Source organism: Barbus barbus (assembly GCF_936440315.1).
Source record: "Barbus barbus genome assembly, chromosome: 2".
NCBI lineage: Eukaryota > Metazoa > Chordata > Actinopteri > Cypriniformes > Cyprinidae > Barbus > Barbus barbus.
The window spans coordinates 24304155-24323059 of record NC_136730.1 but is presented as its reverse complement, the minus strand read 5'-3'; the positions used below and the strand labels follow the sequence as shown (position 1 = coordinate 24323059).

Genomic DNA, 18905 nt, shown 5'->3' with positions numbered 1-18905 from the left:
GTGTATTATTGTAGTCCTAACTGTACTTTGACTATGTTTATTGAATTTGAAAAAAAAAAAGTTTGTGTTGCATTTCGTTTGCAGCGATGGACCGCACTTCTCTTCTCCTCTCAGACAGACGCAGTTGAGTAAGGGTTATCTACGCTGCTCTCGAGCGAAGTTGTTTTGCTCAAAGTTGTGCCCCCTACCGAAAGGCTGGTATGATGTATTTGACAAACAACGCACCACAATAATAAACCTCATGACACGTGTGTGGTGAACCAAGTCAAAGTTATGCTATAATTTAGCATGTCGAACAATCTCCATTCATACCATGGACCGATAGTGAAGACTAAATGGTTACGGCACACTTCACTTTAAGTTATGACAAGATTAATTATAAGTCGGGTCAGAGATTTAATTGGGCATTAATGGGAAAGTGTTAAGGTACTGTGAATAAAAGCAGACATCAAAAAAGTTGAAAACGACAAATGATAATAGTAATATTGTAAGGGTAGAAGTCACAATCCACCCAAACAATTAGGCTCAGGCTTAAGCAATACATTCAAAACCAGTCAGAATCTCGTGTGCTTTCTTTATTTCACACCATGATTTTAGACTATGACACTATGAAAAAATATTCACTCATATATTCATATTTCAGAGTGCATTTAGCAATTATTTGTCTGTACATTTATACGGTTTAAAAGGGAAAAGTCAAAGTATAACAACACATCACATAATGGAGAGGGAAAAAACAATTGCAAAGACTGATAAGATTATAACCTACAGTTATATGCAAATGAAACACTGTTGCATTTGAAACTGTACAAAAGAAAATTAATAGTGATTCCAATGAACCAAGATAAAGTTTTATGGAAGTTTCGTTTATAAAGTGAATGTTCTCGTATATAGAGTGGAAAACAAAAATCATCCAAGACAGTATACAGCTGAGAGAACAAAATAAGAAATAAAGGACTTTCTGGGAGTATGCACAAGCTTAAAACTATTAGCTTGCTTGTTTAACTGTTTGGTTGTTGGCATTGATTTAGGACATCATTGAGCATCCTGACAGTGGATTCATAGATGGTCCTAAGATTGAGAGAGACAGAGAGCGCAAAACAACATTAACAGTTGTACGGCTATTATTGTAAATAGGACTTAGACAGCATGCTTTCACAATATGACATCTAAATCTTTTACCTCTGTATATTGTCAGAGTTTTCAACAGTGATGTTGTAATAGTTCTGTATTTGTCTGCGTACAGACAACGCAATTTCCTTCAACTCCACAATAAATGCATCAGCTGTAATGAACAGAGCAGAAGGGTAAAAACAATCATGTATTCAGAGGATTTTATAAAAGAAACAAATGAAACTCAGGCTAATTTTTCACTTCATATCACTAAAGTTACTTCAAATCCAACTCCACTGGACTTTACATGCTCCACATGCTTTAGGCTCTGCAAAATGAAACCTTTGAGAATGTGTTCAGTAGAATAATCTTTTATACATTTCTAATTCCTACTATCAAGCATTCAGGTGATGGAACCAAATAAAGGCCCATTCACACCAATGGTGACAACTATAACGATAACTGTGAAGTTTTAATAATCGTTATAATTTTGCGACAATAGCGAAGGTCACACCACAATTACAATAATAACAACACAGAGGAACAATATGATTAGACTGCATTTTCTGTTTTGTCCAGTTGATGAATGATAGTCAGAGCTTGAGCATTTTAAGTGGCAGATGACATATTTGCAGTGTGTATATATAGTAAACAATGTTATGGTCTGTTGGTGCAGATGCTAATATAGTTATTGTTATCTTTATTGGTGTGAACGGGCCTTAACAACAACTAAAATTTAGTAACAAAAACTCACATTGTTTGATGATGGTCAGAATGTGTGTAACTGCAGCCCACTGTGTGATACTATCGATGGCCTCCGACTCTATGGAGGAGCTCATTTCAGATAGAAAAAATCTAGAACATACCAGAAAATGATTAGAATTGTTCAATTCAAGTATAAACATAGGCTTTTAGTTCTAGCTGGTGTTTAATGTTACCTGGTAACAGCAGGTGATCTGAGCATTACTTTGAGTATGGTGTTCGAGAGAGGTGGAAGATCATTAACCGTCTCTGGAGTCAACACCTCTTCCACATGAGAGATCTGCATGAAGAAACATCAAATTGTTGCTTTATACATTTATTCTTCCTTGCCTCTGTCTCAGTTTGTTTCTCTTATCCATTAACTTATTTTTAAGCATGGCTTTAGCCAGCTTTCCCAGCTTTTTGTTTTATTCAGTCTCAAAAACAAAACATTTCTTATTTAAATAACTAATTTAAAGACGACATCTGAGTAAAAAGAGATGCTTTGAGCTCAACAAATCTTTCAATTATAAATTCAATATATAAATTATTATTATAAATTTACTTTCAATTATTTTGCCACTCAAAAATCAAACTGCACAATAAACTAAACAATTAGCAGATTTACCTTCTGCAAGGTGCGGCTGATATCGATAATAACTGCTGCACAGAGTGATGAGAAGACTCCTGTGATGAACTCTGACCTCTCAGTTGTAAACTTAGTCACCAGCAAGAAGTCATAGAGAGATTCTTCAGAAGAGCAACACAACTAAAGATACATAAAGAAATGCTTTTTAAAATAAAGTGTCAGAATAAAATGTTGTCAGGCACAAATGTTAGTCAAATTTTGACAAGACTAAATTGAGTTTAATATGTACATGTGCACACACACATTTGTCAAACACATTCAGAAACATCCGGAAATGGAAAGGGTTTCTGAAGAAGGCCCTAACACCTCACCTCCAGCCCCTCTTCCTTGTCTTTACGCAGTTGATGCGCTATGATCTCCACAACTTTCTGGAAGATGTTGGTCAAAATGCGGATAGTGAGGGATGGTTGATATTCCTGATCTTCCTCGGGCTTATGGGAAAGGCAGCCCTGTGCCACCTCAGTAAGCAGAGCGAGCATATGAGGGATGCACATGTATCCTTTCTCTAAATGAACACACATACACAACAATTGTTATAAAAGCATTATGCTGTACAATGCTGCAGCTAAGACGTCAAATCCTGGAAGGCCATGGGTTCCCCTTTGAGATTTTCCTATGGGTTTATATAATGGGTTTATATTATTTTCAATTTATGAATAAAACAAGGTCTGTGGTAAATTGACGTTAATCGGACATTTTGCTCTACAACATAACACAGACATACTAAAAGCGCAGATTTTAAAGCAGTTGTGTTTATTTTTAAAATCGTATGTTTATAATAGGTAACTACACAGGAATATTTTGGGTGGGAGTGTGTGCAGTATATGCTGGACAACAAAACGTCCAAAAATCGTCCAGTTATGTTCACCACAGACCTTATTTTACTAATGAATATAAAAAAAAAAAAAACATAAGAAGAATTTCAAGGGAACTCGTGGTGAATGAGTCTTCTGGGTTTTGGCATCACAGGTGCAGCATTCTATTGTAAACTTTTGTGGGAAGGTGGTCAAACATATTATATCTTGACTAAACCCATAAATCTGCCAGTTTATAATACAATCACTAGGCCCTACATCAGCATAAAGACTTATTCACCTGTCTGCAGGACAGAGGCAACATGCTGCAGTAAGTGGTCTCTGAAATCACTGTCTCCTACAGAAACCCGCAGCACATCCTTACACACTGTTAAACAACTCTGACAATGATACAGAAAAGGGAAACAAATTATATACATATAACACAAAATCAGGTGTGTCTGCACAGTTCATTGGACTAGTTTTGGGATCATTTTCAACAAGGAGAACACTATTTTAATATATAATGTTATATATGAAGACTTCAAATGTTTTGCATGAACACTACAAGTTTGTTGGTAATTTTTTTTAAATGTTTTTGAAGTCTCTTATGCTGAAATTGACAAATTAATAAAAAGAAAAAAAAAAAACTACTTTCACACTGATCATGCCACTCACTTCTACCGTCTTCCTGCTTAAGGACAATTGTTGCTCACTGCTGGAGTTGACCAGGAAAGGAAGGACTCTTTTCTCTACCCAGGACACAGAATGCTCCAGGGATTTGAGGAACTCCCGCTCCTTTGGGTACTGTAGGATCAGAAAGAGGTGCCGATTATGACTTTTATTTGTAGTCAACAAAATCTAAAAGTGACTAAAACATTTCACAATGCAATGAGATCCTTCCATAATACTTTGTTACAGTACTAAATTATTTTTTGGGAGTATCTGCACTTTACTTGAGCTTTTATATTTCAACCAACTTTCACTTTTACTCCACTACATTTCCTAATTAAAATGTATATTTTTACTGCAAAAACATTTCCACGAAACATATTCTTTACTTACTGCAAAATAAAATCAGAAGAACACAGACTGCAAGAAAGCAGGTTTGACAAATCAGTGGTCAAATCAAGTTAGACTCCTAAAAAACACCTTTGCTCATGTGCAAACAAGTGCTCACACAACTGCAGTTAATTTCATTTTCCAGTCAAAGTCGAGGCTGGGGTGTGCAATATACAGTGTATCATCTGCAATAATATGGTAATTGTTGTTGTAATGATGTGCGATCTGACATTATTATGTAGGTGTAGCAGAGGCCAGCGGGTAAGCCGTGGTTCGAATCCCGCTCGGAGCGGGCCGAGCAGGACCGCAACATTGGTGCAGTGACCCGGATGGGAGTGAGGTTTAGGGGGTGAGTGTAGCAGAGGCCAGCGGGTAAGAGCTGTGCAGGTAAAACCTCATTCCCCGATCTCAAGTGGCGCTCTAGTGACAGACGCTAGAGGCCGTGGCCTTTAGCCTCCTTGTTAGAGCGCCCGCCTGAATGAATGAATTGTTCCTGAATGAATCAGCCGTTTGAATCTCAATGACAGTCGCTTGCTGTCAACTACTGGCAATTTGAATTTCACCTTTCTACTATTTTTTTCATGTTTTAAATTATTTCAAATATCAGTATTCAACGTTTTATGTTAAAAACAAAACATTAGGCCTATTTATGCATCTGTGACTGCAGGTTAAATGCATCCATGTTCCCTCTGATTCAAAATGGAAGAAAGAGTTCAAACTAAAACACAATCTTGCTACTCAATATGAACATTTTTTATATACATTTATTTGCTCCTTTTCCATACTTTTACTCAAGTAATATTCTAAATGGTGACTTCAACTTCTGCAAGTCATTTTCTGGTAAGATATCTGTACTTTTACTTAAGTATGGCTTTTAGGTACTTTATACACCACTGGCCGGAAGTCATCAATACTCGATTATAAGCTTGAGATTCTGAGACCTAATTTAATTGTTGAAATGAATTGTGTCATGTCACCTCAGTGCTTGAGAATGTATAGCTAAAGTAATGACAATCAACTTATTTCCTTTAAACATCTTAACATTGCTTGTGGGAGTGTGTTCAGTAGATGTTGGCTTTGTTTGGAGTGTGAAGGACTCAAAGAGTGAATGCAGAGGAGTAACTGAAGTACACTCACTTTGTGTTGAAGATGGATACAGAGTCGGCCATGGAAGATAAAAGCTCTCAGAGCTGCCTCAATGACTGCCACGCTGACCTCTGCTCCACTCAGAGAGGAGAACAACAGCAACTGTAGACATATACAAAAGAGAAATGACAATAGCTCCAAAATGATGGTACATTTTGGAATCAGTTCAGAACTAAGCATAAAAAGAATTTAAAAATTTCAACCAGAAAACATACCATTTTAGATCATAGAGGCAGAACATTTTTTATGTAATATGCAGACCTCCGTGAACACAACTTAAACAAAAGTGTTGAAAAAAACATCAGAGTTTTGACTAATATAAATGGCAAAAACAATGTCATATAGCTGAACAGCTCAGTGCAGCAGTATCTTTAAAGCAAGACTGGTGAAAACCTGCAATTAGCATATTGACTTTGTAATGGCAGTATAATCACGTAAAGAGCATGTTTGCACCAGTTCTCTGTAATAGTAATCATCAAACCTCTGTACCTTCCATTTATCGAGGGCCTTATGGAGTGGTCTGATCTGATCCAGTGGCAGCGTGAACAGACAGTCTCGGGTTTTAGGGTGCAGGAGCACATAATCCAGATAGTCTAGGCCCAGATCTGGTTTCGACTCCTCCAGCCCATCAAAATGCACTTTACCAGATGTATCTTCATCACCTTGCTGACAAGAGAGTGATCATAGAGGATATGAAAACACCTTAAACACCTTATGAGCCCCACATGGCCACTCTACAGGACATTTACCGCTCTCACAGGCATGGCCTCCACAAGCCAGTTCTCTATCAGCTCCACAATATGGCTGATCTGCCCCCAGCTACAGAGACACTCCACCGACTGACTGTATGCTGTCACAGCGGTGCCCGCTTTCAAACTCCTCAAGTGAGACATCACTTTACTCCTGCAGAGAGGAACACACAGTCATGCAGTACACCCAGACAGCCCTACAGATTGCACTAAAGCCTTCAAAACACACTCAATCCCACCAGCATTAAAAGGACACCTTTGGATCAAATAGGAATCAGAATTGGCATTTCGCATTTGAGCCAACCTGCTGTTCTGGGGAGATGGCTGAGACACCATGCGGACTGTGTTAGACACTCAGCAGGAAAGATGATTTTGCTTTTTTCTTCATCGAACTGTCCTTTGCAGGAATAGCTCCCCCAAAAAATGACAATTCAGATTCGTCTCGTGTCAAGTGGGTGTTTTCATTTTTAGCTGGACTACTGCTTGAAAATGGGGCATTTAACACTGTGAGCAGCACTGAGGGGTAGTTGAGGGAGAGAGTCCTACTAACCTCAGAGCTGGAACAGAAGAGGCAGGAAGTAGAGAGGCTAGAAGAATGAGAGGGGCTTTACACCTTTCCTCCTGCGCACACACATATGCACAAAACTGCGTCATGTTGCAACCATATTGCATCAGATTTAAGGGTGTAATTAGTGTTCAGCTTTGCTTTTTAAATCGTGCTTTGGTTCTCTGTGTGAATGTGCCTCTTACCTGAAAGATTTTAAGATACTGGGGCAGAACTGATGCAAACTTTGATGTGGTGTACATGAAGGCCTCTTGGTTAGCCATGAGAGATTTCTGAACACTTTTCCACAGAATTACAAGGATCTCCAGCAGGCTGGCCATGGAGGCGGTGTCCTGCACTGAAAGAACATCCTCCAACATCTAGTGACAATAACAAAGATAAAAAAAATTGTTTTATTATATTTTCCTTTTGTAACTCCATGCCAGCTTGTATGGCTATGTTCATAGGGAGAGCTAGGTTTAGTTATTCAAAATAAACTAAATTAGATGTTTAATATTTTTTTCTAACAAACTTAAAACTAAATTTGGATTTATTATTATCATTATTTATCTGTCTAACTTTATCTGTCCCAATCATTTCTGGACAGTTTGTAGGATATTGTGGAAAACATTTAATCTGAATGTTGACAAGCTTTTCTCCGTTTAAAAATATATTTCTCATATGTGGTAAAAAGGAAGTGACATTCACTTTACAAAGAATATCTGACTATAAGAATATACACTACCATTTTTTTTAAAACAAAGTTTTTTCCAGCAAGGATGCATGAAATTGATCAAAAGCAACAGTAAAGACTTTTACATTGTTACAAAAGATTTCGGTTCCAAATAAATGCTGTTCTTTTAAGCTTTATCTTTATTAAAGAAATCTAAAAAAGTATTATGGTTTTCACAAAAAAAAAAAACTAAGCATCACAACTGTAGGGCCCTATGAAATCCGTTTTATTTTTTTTCTAAATTCATTTTTTTCCGTTTAAATTTTTCTGGATTCCGTTTTTTTTATTTTTCTGGACTCTTTTTTTAATGGTCAAATTAAATTTTATTAATCAAAAAGCATGCCTAATTAATTAAAATCATGAAACTTTTACAATTGAACATTAATTGATTAAAAGTGTAACAAAAATTACATGTTTTTTATGAAATGTTTTTTCCCCCTCAGAAATCCTGTATTTAAATTTTACTGGTTATCAGATGAAGGCATAAAACATTGATTTAATTTATATTTTAATTAATTAAAATTAAACATTTAAATTTTGGCAAATAAAGGAGATTTACTATTAAAATTAAAATATTTTGTGATTATTTAAAAAAAATTTATTTTTCAACAGTAGTAGTACACAGTCTAATAAATAATAGCTATATAGCCTATTTCTGGCACAATGTCTTTAATAAGTTTAACCGAACTTTTATTTTAACGGGTTGCCGTGAATACCTTTAAAGTTCTGTGTGTATATGATATGACGCTAGTTTTACTCGTGAAGTGACTCTCAGAGCAGTTTTGGAGATATTGTTCATATATTTATGCCCTCACTGAGATGGCAGATGCTAAAATCACTGCGAGCGCCACGCGTCTGCTCCATTCATACAGAGACGCGCAGAACATGCAGGATTAATACTTAAATAGACTTTTGCGGCTTAATATTTACAGATACTAGTCCATATCGCGATTTGATTTAAGTGTAATAACCTACTTTTGATTAATTCATCCAAACGTGACATTCCGCGGTAAACTGTAAATTCTGTTTCTATGACTGGATTCCGCGATTCCGTCCGCGTTTTCTGCATCGCAGAAATCATAGGGCCCTACAACTGGTCACAATTTTAATGAGAAGAAATGTTTCTTTAGTACCAAATCAACATATCAGAATGATCATGTGACACTGAAAACCAAGTAATGACTGCTGAAAGCTTTGCCATCACAGAAATAAATTGCATATTAAAATAGTAAAAATATTTTAAACTGCAATAATATTTCACAATATTACTGCTTTTACCGTATTTTTGATTAAATAAATTCAGCCTTGGTTAGCATGAGAGACTTCTTTTAAAAAAAATTTACTGACCCCAAATTTGTAAATAGTTGTGTATATCAAGTCTCACCGTGCTGTTTTCTTTATTGCTAGATGCAAATTCATCATCTCCTGCATTTTGAATGCACACATTCAGGCACTTTCGGATCACGAGCATCAGCTTGACTACAAAGAGAAAGCACTGAGTTTACGTTGACATTTCTGAGAACGCCACATACTGTACTTCCAAATGTCAAAACTAAACCCTCGTAGCTCAACACACATTATAAAACAGAATTCATATTTAAGAAAGCTTACTGGGATATCCAAAGCAACCTAACCTATATTAGCAGGAGCCGTGTACAGATAAGCGTGCTGGTAAAACTTTCGAGCCGCCCCAGAGTTTGTCTGAATCAGGGTGACGCATCGCTCGCACCAGACAGTCTCCGATTGGTTGACTGGAAAGAATGAGTTGAACAGGAGATTGACAATTCGCTTGGAAACAGGAAGAGAGTCCATTTCCAATCGAGCCAGCAGGTGCTCCAGGGAACAAACTTTCCAAAACTGTAGCATGACAAAGTGGGAAAAACAGGCAAAAAATTAGTACATTAATACTTTGTATTGACATGCTTTAATTTTTGTAATAACATTTGAACTCAAAAGGACAGCAAATTTGATGATAGAACAAATAAAGTGTCAAATAATGTCAATCTTTTATTTTACATTTACATTTAGTTATTTAGCAGACGCTTTTATCCAAAGCGACTTACAAATGAGGACAATGGAAGGAAGGACAAGTCTCAGTTATAGCTTGGAAGGGCTCAGAATGTGATTTAAACATTTATTTTTCTTCATAATCATATATCTTTCTTACCTTGGCTGCCCGTACAGCCTTGATCTTGAGGAGCATGCCCACAAAGGCAACACGCACCTTTTCAGAGCTGTCATGGAGGCTACTCTTCAGAGCAGGCAACAGTTTTTCCATGAGTGGATGACTTAAACTGTTATCCAGAATTATAGACATGCACTGTAGAGCAAACAAACACACTTCAACAAGACTGATGATGATGAAAAATAAATGTAAACATTCATTTGAAATGAATATGCTAAACTCTGAACTTTTAATTAATGATTGGGTACATTCCATTTCCTCTAAAAATCCTTTTACAGTTTGAAGCTCTTAAATGACTAAATCAAGCTGAAATCACTCAGCAGAAGACAGTATCCTTTCTCACGCTGTAAATTGATTTAAAGGGCAGCTATTATGCAAAATCAGCTTTTACATGGTGTTTGGACTTAAATGTGTGTTGGCATTGTGTGACCACAACCACCCTACAATAATAAAAATACACAGACTACTCATTTTTAATCCCCTTTAAACCAAATCAGTCTCACTAGGCCTGCCATTTTGATTCTCACTGCAGTGTGATGTCACATTTCGGAGGGCCGGGCCACGGGGGTCGATTGACAGCCCTGCATTGCTATAGTTTCCACCCTCAGCGGTTACGCTGTCCTTCATTTTCTCCACACTTGAGCAGCTGTAATGTCAACAATGTCTCGCTAGCAATCCTGGTGCTCTGTGTCTGGATGTAAGACTGAACATAAGAGCCTTCATTTTCTCCTAACATCTGAGCTGCTGAGGATGCTGTGGATTACTTTAATTTTTCAAGGTATGCATTTTAAAATCTAAATACGTGCATCACTCCAGACTCCTTTGTGAACGTCTTGTCGTTATAGTGCTTAAGGTTTTAACCGTATTTGTGTGCGTTCATTAAGTATTTTTAACTGATCAGCACCGCGCTTGTGAGATTAGTTTACGGCATTCGTAGCTCGAGATTCATTCGGTAGTGCGGCTCGGTCAATTGATCCGCACCGATGACAGGTCAGCGTGGTGGGAGCTCTGTAACATCATGCTGTTTCGTCCCACTTTCAGTGCATTTGACTTCCCATATGTACGGCTATACAAAGGTTCTCTCACTCTCGGTTAAGTTGCTTCTACTGGCTGTTTATTGCTGTAGATATGCAATGCAGAGAGACGGATACGCAACGCCCTCTTCTGGAGACGGCGCGGGAATATGGAGCTCATTTGCATTTAAAGCCATACACTCTAAAACAGCGCTTTTTTTTAGACACACCCCAAAAATGACATGTTCCAGCTGTTATAATAAACTTCACAGACACTTTCTGGGGACACCCAAGACCAATATTACATCTTGTAAAAAGGGGCATAATAGGTGCCCTTTAAATTGCATTCCACTGTAAAACTGGGAAGATGTTAAGCAATTGCTCCCCATCTCTCTCTGATCACTTTGCACTTTTCTCAAGCGACTGATAGACGGTCGGGCTTTTACCATGAACACGGAGCATCGGACATCTGGAGAGCTTGTGTCATTAGCCAGCTGCAGGATGAGCTTCTCCAGAAGGTCAGTGATGACAGTGGAAGGGATGACCTCCCAGCAACGAGCCAGGACAGAACATACACCTAGCACTGCAGAAGAGCGCACGAGGGGCTGTGGGTCATCAAGGAGAGCCTATAGAGACAGAAAGGGTCAATTTGATAGCCATTAAAGCTACTATCTTGTGTTGACTGCTACTTAGTGGAACAGTAAGTTTCGACAAAGTAAAAATCCCAATCATTTTCTCCATAAATGAACTAACTTATAAAGCAATGAAGACAGACCAACCGTGAGCTACGGGGTTGTTAATCAATGGTAAATGTTTTTGCAAAAGCAAACAGCCTGCATTATTTCAACTTATTTTTTGAAATATTCATTCAACAGCAGAATTCCTGGAGAAAAAAAAATCTACATTACCAATGAAGATTCTGCAAAGAAATAGTTTTTAAATTCAACTTTTGTAATGTTGTGAATCAGCTCATCGCTGGTTGGTTCAGTTCAGGGCTTAAAATCCTAAACAAAAGACATTTTTAGTCTCTAAAATTTAAGAAATACTTCTGGAACCAAGGCCACTGAAAGAAAAAAAATGAGTGTACACAGGTGCACTCTATTTGCACACACAGAACACTCTTTACTCAAATTCCTCTGATTAATATATTGTGTAATTATTACAAAATATCGATAATGCATGATCATGCAATATGGAATCAGCTGTTGACATACAAACAGTAAATCGAGTTGTTTCTGAACAGCCTGGTCCACCATCTCACTGCTCATGGTGGGGTCATGGATGGGAAAAGCCTCAGTGAAGAGCAGTGTGGCATTAGCACGAACCTCAGCATTGGTGGCCTGTTGAAAACGATTAAAAACATGTCTAAATGAACATGTCTAGGTGATAGACTTCACTGAAGCATTAACTTTAGGTTTGTACAACATGTTTAAAAAAAAAAAAAAAAAAAAAAAAAAAAAAAAAGGGGGGCAGTCGTGGCCTAATGGATAGAGAGTTGGACTTGTAACCCGAAGGTCGTGGGTTCGAGTCTCAGGTCCGGCAACCGCGACTGAGGTGAGACCCTTGAGCAAGGCACCGAACCCCTCAACTGCTCCCCGGGCGCCGCATTGATGGCAGCCCGCTGCTCCAGGTGTACCTGGATGGGTTAAATGCAGAGAACGTACCTTTCCCCCTTCCCCTGGGGAAGTCGTGGCCTAATGGTTAGAGAGTCGGACTAGTAATCGAAAGGTTGCGAGTTCGAGCCCCCGGCCGGCAGGAATTGTAGGTGGGGGGAGTGAGTGTCCAGCGCTCTCTCCACCCTCAATACCACGACTGAGGTGCCCTTGAGCAAGGCACCGAACCCCCAACTGCTCCCCGGGCGCTGCAGCATGGCTGCCCACTGCTCCGGGTGTGTGTTCACGGTGTGTGTGTGTGTGGATTTGTTCACTACTCACTGCTGTGTGTGTGCACTTGGATGGGTTAAACGCAGAGCACCAATTTCGAGTATGGGTCACCATACTTGACAATACGTCACGACTTTACTTTACTTTACTTTACTTTACTTTTAAAATATAAGCACAATAAAACAACACACTGTCAACTGATTTATGATCTACCTTTAAAGCTTTCCACAGAATTGGCTTGTAGAGTCTGTGCAGCATCTCATCAACACCTTCTCGAAACTTCTGCTTGTGGAAATAAGTAAGGATCTATATGCAGAGACAGGGACAATTTTTCACTCACAGCGAAGAGTTTTATATCACTAATTTATCTGTTTCATTTGTCAAATCTTCCCTGTAAGTAGCAAGTCTTCTTATTTCTCTTCTTTATTGTTAATATTTCAAACTACTTCTGTTTTTATTATATTTTTCAAGTAAATGTAACCTTGGTGAGCATAAAAGGCTTCTTTTAAAAACATTAAAACATCTTACTGGCCCTAAACTTTTGTGGTAGTGCAAGTTAACAAGTTCATATTTAATTATCCAGTTCATTGCAATAAAGATCTCATTGCAAAAAACAATCTCTGACCTGTCTGACTTTGCTGTGTACAGGTGAATTTCTGTGCAGCAACAGACCATGCTGCATTAAGTCCTGGATGCAGGTAGACTCAATCTCTTCCAGGAAAGAGCCTGATGCCTTCCTCCATGCTCTGAAGTAAATCTCAGCCACATGAACAGACAGAGTTCTGTAGGTACAGCAGGAGAAAAAAAAGAGCTAAAATCAAAAGACATAGCAGATCAAATGCACCGTGTACTTTGATAGCACAGAGACCACTCTAACATTGCCTGTCTGATTAATATGTTAAGGTTACCACAGAACTGTCTTGCTTGGCTTGTTAAGTACAAGTTTTGTGGTTCTGATAACTCTGCTACTCACGTAGGGTTATGCAATTTTTCCCTCAAATATGAGAAGTACCATTTAATTTCATATTTTTCAAGGTGGACTGAGTAATTTACCTGCTAAAATCATTAAAAAGAGACATCTTGGCAACTATTTTTTGCTAGGCACTAGCCATTTAAAGCACGTGCACATTATAAAATAAACTTCCATTATTGTGGCCGCTACACTGAGCATCTATGTCTTCAGTGTAGCAGGTTTTCAGATTCACATTACTACAAGTGGTGTGTTTCACCCTCATATTGTCCCTTAACATACACAAAGTTACCGAGTGTACCTTTAAGCATTATAAAACAATAGGTCATGAGTGTTTGAAATACTTTGGGAAAAACTGCAGCTGATTCTTAATAGTTTCATGAATCATCCGAATGAAGTTGTCGTTCCAAGAAAAAAGGAAGGCAAGGAACCGCTTCCCCTGAAAAATGAGCAATAAACAGAGTTATATAAAAAATTATCAATAACAGTAGAAAATAAATGTCTCAAATGTATGAGCCCACAAACACATATACACAAACCTCTTCTTGTTTAATATGAGAGGGCCTGAAGTAACACTGAAGGAGAGGATCAATGACCTGCTGCCCTCTCTCAGATGCAAAGTCCACACTGAGGAGCACCTCTCGTAGAGTACAGAGCCTTCTGAGCTCACTGACCTGGGAACATGCCCAAAAAGCAGAAACATTTCTTATCCACAATACAGAATATTAAATGATCTGCCAGTTTATATTTTATAATGATATAAAGTGGTTCTAGTACCGGTTTCTCAAGTGTAACGGTGTTCTCCAAACAGACAACGAAAGCAGTCCAACCAAGCTCCTCCTTCCCTTTTAGATCCCGTCTCCACCAACATTCAAACAGCCAATGAATAGCCTGCTGGAGAGGTGTGTGTGACAGTGGCAAAGCACTCTCTATACCTGGAGTAGAAGACAACAATGGAGGAAATCTATGCAACTCTTAGGAAAAATGTGAATTATGAAGCTTTTTGAAGTGTACAAAGGTGATGTGAAATGACAAAGACGGTATAAGATCAGACCTGCAAACAATTAAGAAAAAATTTAGTTAATTTTCTTTTATATTAAGAAATTTAAAAAGTACTATTTGAAATTATTTCATTATTGATCAAATGAGCATAAGAGACTTTTCAAAAACACTTTAAAAACTACTTTATGGTAGTATAAGTGGATATTTATTATAAATCTTACCCATCTATAAATATATACAGGGCCTGAATATTGTTTTGGATATTGGTGGGGAATTCCCCGTTTAGGTGACTCTTATGGGGGGGGGGGGGGGGGGGGGGATTTTCTAATCTAAAAATCTTTAAGTAAATAAAGATTATAAAAAGAAATAAATTTTTAAGAAATAAAAAGACAAGTAAACAGACAGAAATAAAATAAGAACAAATAAATGACAAGCAATAGCACAAATAATGTTTAGTATAAATCAACTGGGTTTACGTGAATACTCATCACTTTGACATAATTTTGTATGTATTTGGCCATTCACGTGCAATAAGGCTCAACACAAAACTTAATTCTGTAGTTGCAAACGCTGTTTCAGGTGTGGCTCTGTGTGTGCGCTCACAGAAAGTGTCTCACAGAGAGATTGCGAGTACTGAATTGAGTTCTCTTCAGCATCATCTTGCACAGACTAAAGAGCATGTGCAAATGATAGGCTACATTCGATCATCTGTCCTGAACGTCTTTCACAATGAAATATTTTTGGGAATTTCCCACATTACCCACGTTAATGAGTAGAATTATGCACAAAACCCACAATGCCGCACTGAAATTCAAACCCTATAAGCATACACATCGCTGATTGGGTGTAAGTATAAATATTTTATAAAATCTGATAAAATCATTAAGCATCCACAAATAACTTAAAGTTAGATAACATTTTAAGAAAACAAAAACAAACAAAAAAACATTCAAAGGTCAATACTTCTCTCTCAACATTTTCTAATGACTAGATAAATGACTAGATATTTAAAGATTTGCAAGTACTTACAGTTTAGCGTCTGAGCACATTCGAGAAGAGAAGTATAGTTGTCATTTTCCTGCAAAATGTCTACAGAGACTGTAGAAACAATCGTAACGCCTTCTATTACTGCCATTGTCTGTATCTGAAAAGGAAACAAGAACAAACTACCTGTCATTTTGACACATTCCCTAAAAAGCTCTTGGTTTTCAAACATTAGCAGTCTTACCTGTTCCTCAGAAATCTCCACCTCCATGTCACCCGCGTCCTCCTCGGCTCCAGTGATCCAGCGCTCTGGAGGGTGAGCAGTGAGGCTGTGCTGCAGCAACTTCAGCTGTCTTTCCCAAAGCTCCTGCCTCTGACTCCTCTGTAGCTCCGGCAAAACCTCTGCCAGGTCAAACGGATTTGCTCCATCCTTCTGTAACAAACAGCAAAGAACAGGATGACCTTCTGAATAGTATAGATTGATGTTTTAGCTCGTTCTATATTCTTGATTTCACTGGTAGTTTCAAAGACTGACTAGCGTAGACTTTGCTTCTTTATTCCGAATGTAAACTTGATATATCTAAGAAACAACAGCATCATAAAGTCAAAACACAAGTTCTTGTTTGTCTTTCATTCTTTTTAGTTGTTTGAACAGTTAAAACATGTATCCAGTGTAATTTACATGAACTAGATTACAATATGTACAATGCCTTGTGAATAAGAAGTATGCTTTAACATGCTTTGGAAAAGATACATTATTACAGAAATAAATAATATGTGACCCTGGACCACAAAACCAGTCTTAAGTGTCAATTTTTCAAAATTGAGATTTATACATCATCTGAAAGCTGAATAAATAAGCTGTATGGTTTGTTAGGCTGACAATATTTGGCTGAGATACAACTATTTGAAAATCTGGAATCTGAGGGTGCAAAAACAAATCAAAACATTAAGAAAATCGCCTTTAAAGTTGTCCAAATGAAGTTCTTAGCAAAGCATATTACTAATCAAAAATTAAGATTTTATATATTTTTACAGTAAGAAATTTACAAAAGATCTTCATGGAACATGATCTTTACTTAATATCCTAATGATTTTTGGCATAAAAGAAAAATGGATAATTTTGACTCATACAATGTATTTTTGGCTATTGCTACAAATATACCCCATCGATTTAAGACTGGTTTTGCGGTCCAGGGTCACACATACTTAAAAAGAATTGACTTAACCTCAAACTGAATGTAATGTTTCTGGACACTTAGCTGCATGTTATTATCAATGAAATGCTATTAGTACATTTTTATATGTTCTTTCATAATTATTCCTATTGTCTCTATTATTATTATTATTTCTATCGTGCAACATGTTTAAAGTGTACTGTCAAATGTACTGACAAACATTTATGGTAAACTAAATTTTAATAGTTTCTATTGAAAAGTTGTGTCATGTAGTTAAATATTTATAATTAATTAAACATTTGTACTGATGAGTTTGCTAATTAGTACATTTAAAACATTTTCTTATGTAAAAGTGAATAAATCACTACAAATAAAATTAAAAGTAAAAAAAGTAAAGTCGTGACGTATTGTCAAGTATGGTGACCCATACTCGAAATTGGTGCTCTGCGTTTAACCCATCCAAGTGCACACACACAGCAGTGAGTAGCGAACAAATGCACGCACACACACACACACCGTGAACACACACCCGGAGCAGTGGGCAGCCATGCTGCGGCGCCCGGGGAGCAGTTGGGGGTTCGGTGCCTTGCTCAAGGGCACCTCAGTCGTGGTATTGAGGGTGGAGAGAGCGCTGTACATTCACTCCCCCCACCTACAATCCCTGCCGGCCGGGGACTCGAACCCGCGACCTTTCGATTACGAGTCCGACTCTCTAACCTATTAGGCCACGACTTTCCCCAAAGCAATGTTGGCACCTCTTATGGCCACAGAACCTCTTGCCGCCTGAGGTTGTACTAACCGGGATTCGATCCCACAACCTGAAAGGTTCAGGGCAAGCAGCTTAGCAGAGTGCGCCACTCGGGCTCCGTTAAAAACAAGTACGTGTTTTAGTATTAGACAACTTTTCAAAAAAGTGCTTATTTAAAGCATGTAAAAAAAACTGCACTTATGAAAGTACAATCTCTCGAGTAATCTTAAATGGTCTTTTGTTTATATTATTATTTTATTGGCAAGTACAGTTTTTATGTAACATTACTACTACTAATTACAATGTGTTGAGTGACTGACAGAGAGCGTCGTAAACATGACTCACATGTAATCTGATGAAGTTCAGAAAATCCTGCTCTTGATGCACAGACTCCAGAAACTGCTTTCGCTTCGACATTTCGCTCACAGTCCTGCCAGACAGAAGAGGAGGAGAAACACGATTACTAAACATAAGACGTCTTATGTTTTATTTTATATTATTGTCCGTTCACAGCAGGGGCGCAGCACCAAATGTTGGGCCCCGGTCACACAACAGCACCTCATCAATCATATTAATAATAGTAATAATAACGAACAGCGCAAATATTAACATTGAATTAGTTTCGACACGGAAGGCTTTTGTTTCGCATACACAGCACAAAGCGTTATTTCCTAAACTATATCAGCAAATACCTATATTTTCCATCAGCGCAAACCTGTCAGGTTGTTTACATACAGAAGATCCTCAGAGGTACTCGCTCCTCCGTCCGTTTCGATGTTTCCCCGCTCAAAATTAAAGAAGCGTCATGACGTCAGACGTAGCGTTTCCTCCTCGGCGTGATGACGTGACAGCGCCACCTGCTGTAGGGGAGAGTTTAAATGCTATGGCGTTCATCGACATCTCTATTAAAAATCTGTTCTAAATTCTGTATAACGTTATTTATATGATTCTTAACACGCATCAAGTGCTACCTACTCAGTTTGTTCATTTACTACTCCAAAATCTACAACTAACCGTAAATGTCCAGCAGATGGAGCCAAAAGCACGTTGTACGATCAATCAGCCAAGTCCTTTCCAGCACTGCTAAACAATGAAAGGTTCTGAGATATTAATGACAGATGATACATTATATTATAATTACATGCTTACTACTTTTCTGCTATAGAAAAATATTAAACAAACAAAACAACTTTAATCTGTTCTTTCTATTTTTGGAATACCAAGCAAAGGAAATATGCATTTTACAGTTATTAGAAAATATTACTCTTTATCAGTATCATGTTCAGGACATAAAAAAGCCAAAATATTAAGCATTATATTTTACTAGTTTGCTTCAACACTTCCACTCAATCTTATCAAAATATTCCTGGGATTTGGTGCCTTTTGCGTCCCCATTAAAGATCATGATTGT

General features: G+C 37.7%; 1 protein-coding gene across 3 annotated transcripts; it reads right to left on the bottom strand.

The window, feature by feature from the left end:
* Nucleotides 1-379: 379 nt before the first annotated feature.
* ncapg2 (non-SMC condensin II complex, subunit G2) lies at nt 380-18294 on the bottom strand. 3 transcript variants are annotated; one of them, XM_079434425.1, is made up of 27 exons: nt 18187-18294; nt 17840-17924; nt 15813-16001; nt 15614-15728; nt 14360-14517; nt 14122-14256; nt 13927-14021; nt 13238-13394; nt 12826-12918; nt 11944-12069; nt 11176-11355; nt 9699-9851; nt 9166-9388; nt 8916-9010; nt 7005-7178; nt 6805-6875; nt 6255-6408; nt 5995-6171; nt 5497-5607; nt 3976-4104; nt 3599-3698; nt 2815-3008; nt 2483-2623; nt 2052-2155; nt 1868-1968; nt 1183-1285; nt 380-1071 (listed from the first exon to the last, which is right to left on the bottom strand). In XM_079434425.1, the coding sequence occupies exons 2-27, from the start codon at nt 17909-17911 to the stop codon at nt 1002-1004; spliced, it is 3420 nt and encodes a 1139-aa protein (XP_079290551.1). In that variant the 5' UTR covers nt 17912-17924; nt 18187-18294; the 3' UTR covers nt 380-1001. The 3 variants fall into 3 exon arrangements, with proteins under 3 accessions (XP_079290551.1, XP_079290552.1, XP_079290553.1); XM_079434426.1 differs by having other exon boundaries at nt 385-1071; nt 18210-18288; XM_079434427.1 differs by having other exon boundaries at nt 385-1071; nt 18230-18282.
* Between the last annotated feature and the right edge of the window lie 611 nt (nt 18295-18905).

Excerpts from the sequence above, each read along its gene's own strand:
- ncapg2 (XM_079434425.1), bottom strand. The coding sequence starts at position 17,911 with ATGTCGAAGCGAAAGCAGTTTCTGGAGTCTGTGCATCAAGAGCAGGAT. Across the intron at positions 16,002-17,839 it reads TGAACTTCATCAGATTACAT|AAGGATGGAGCAAATCCGTT; the intron begins GTGAGTCATGTT and ends TGTTTGTTACAG. Across the intron at positions 15,729-15,812 it reads TGGAGATTTCTGAGGAACAG|ATACAGACAATGGCAGTAAT; the intron begins GTAAGACTGCTA and ends TTTCCTTTTCAG.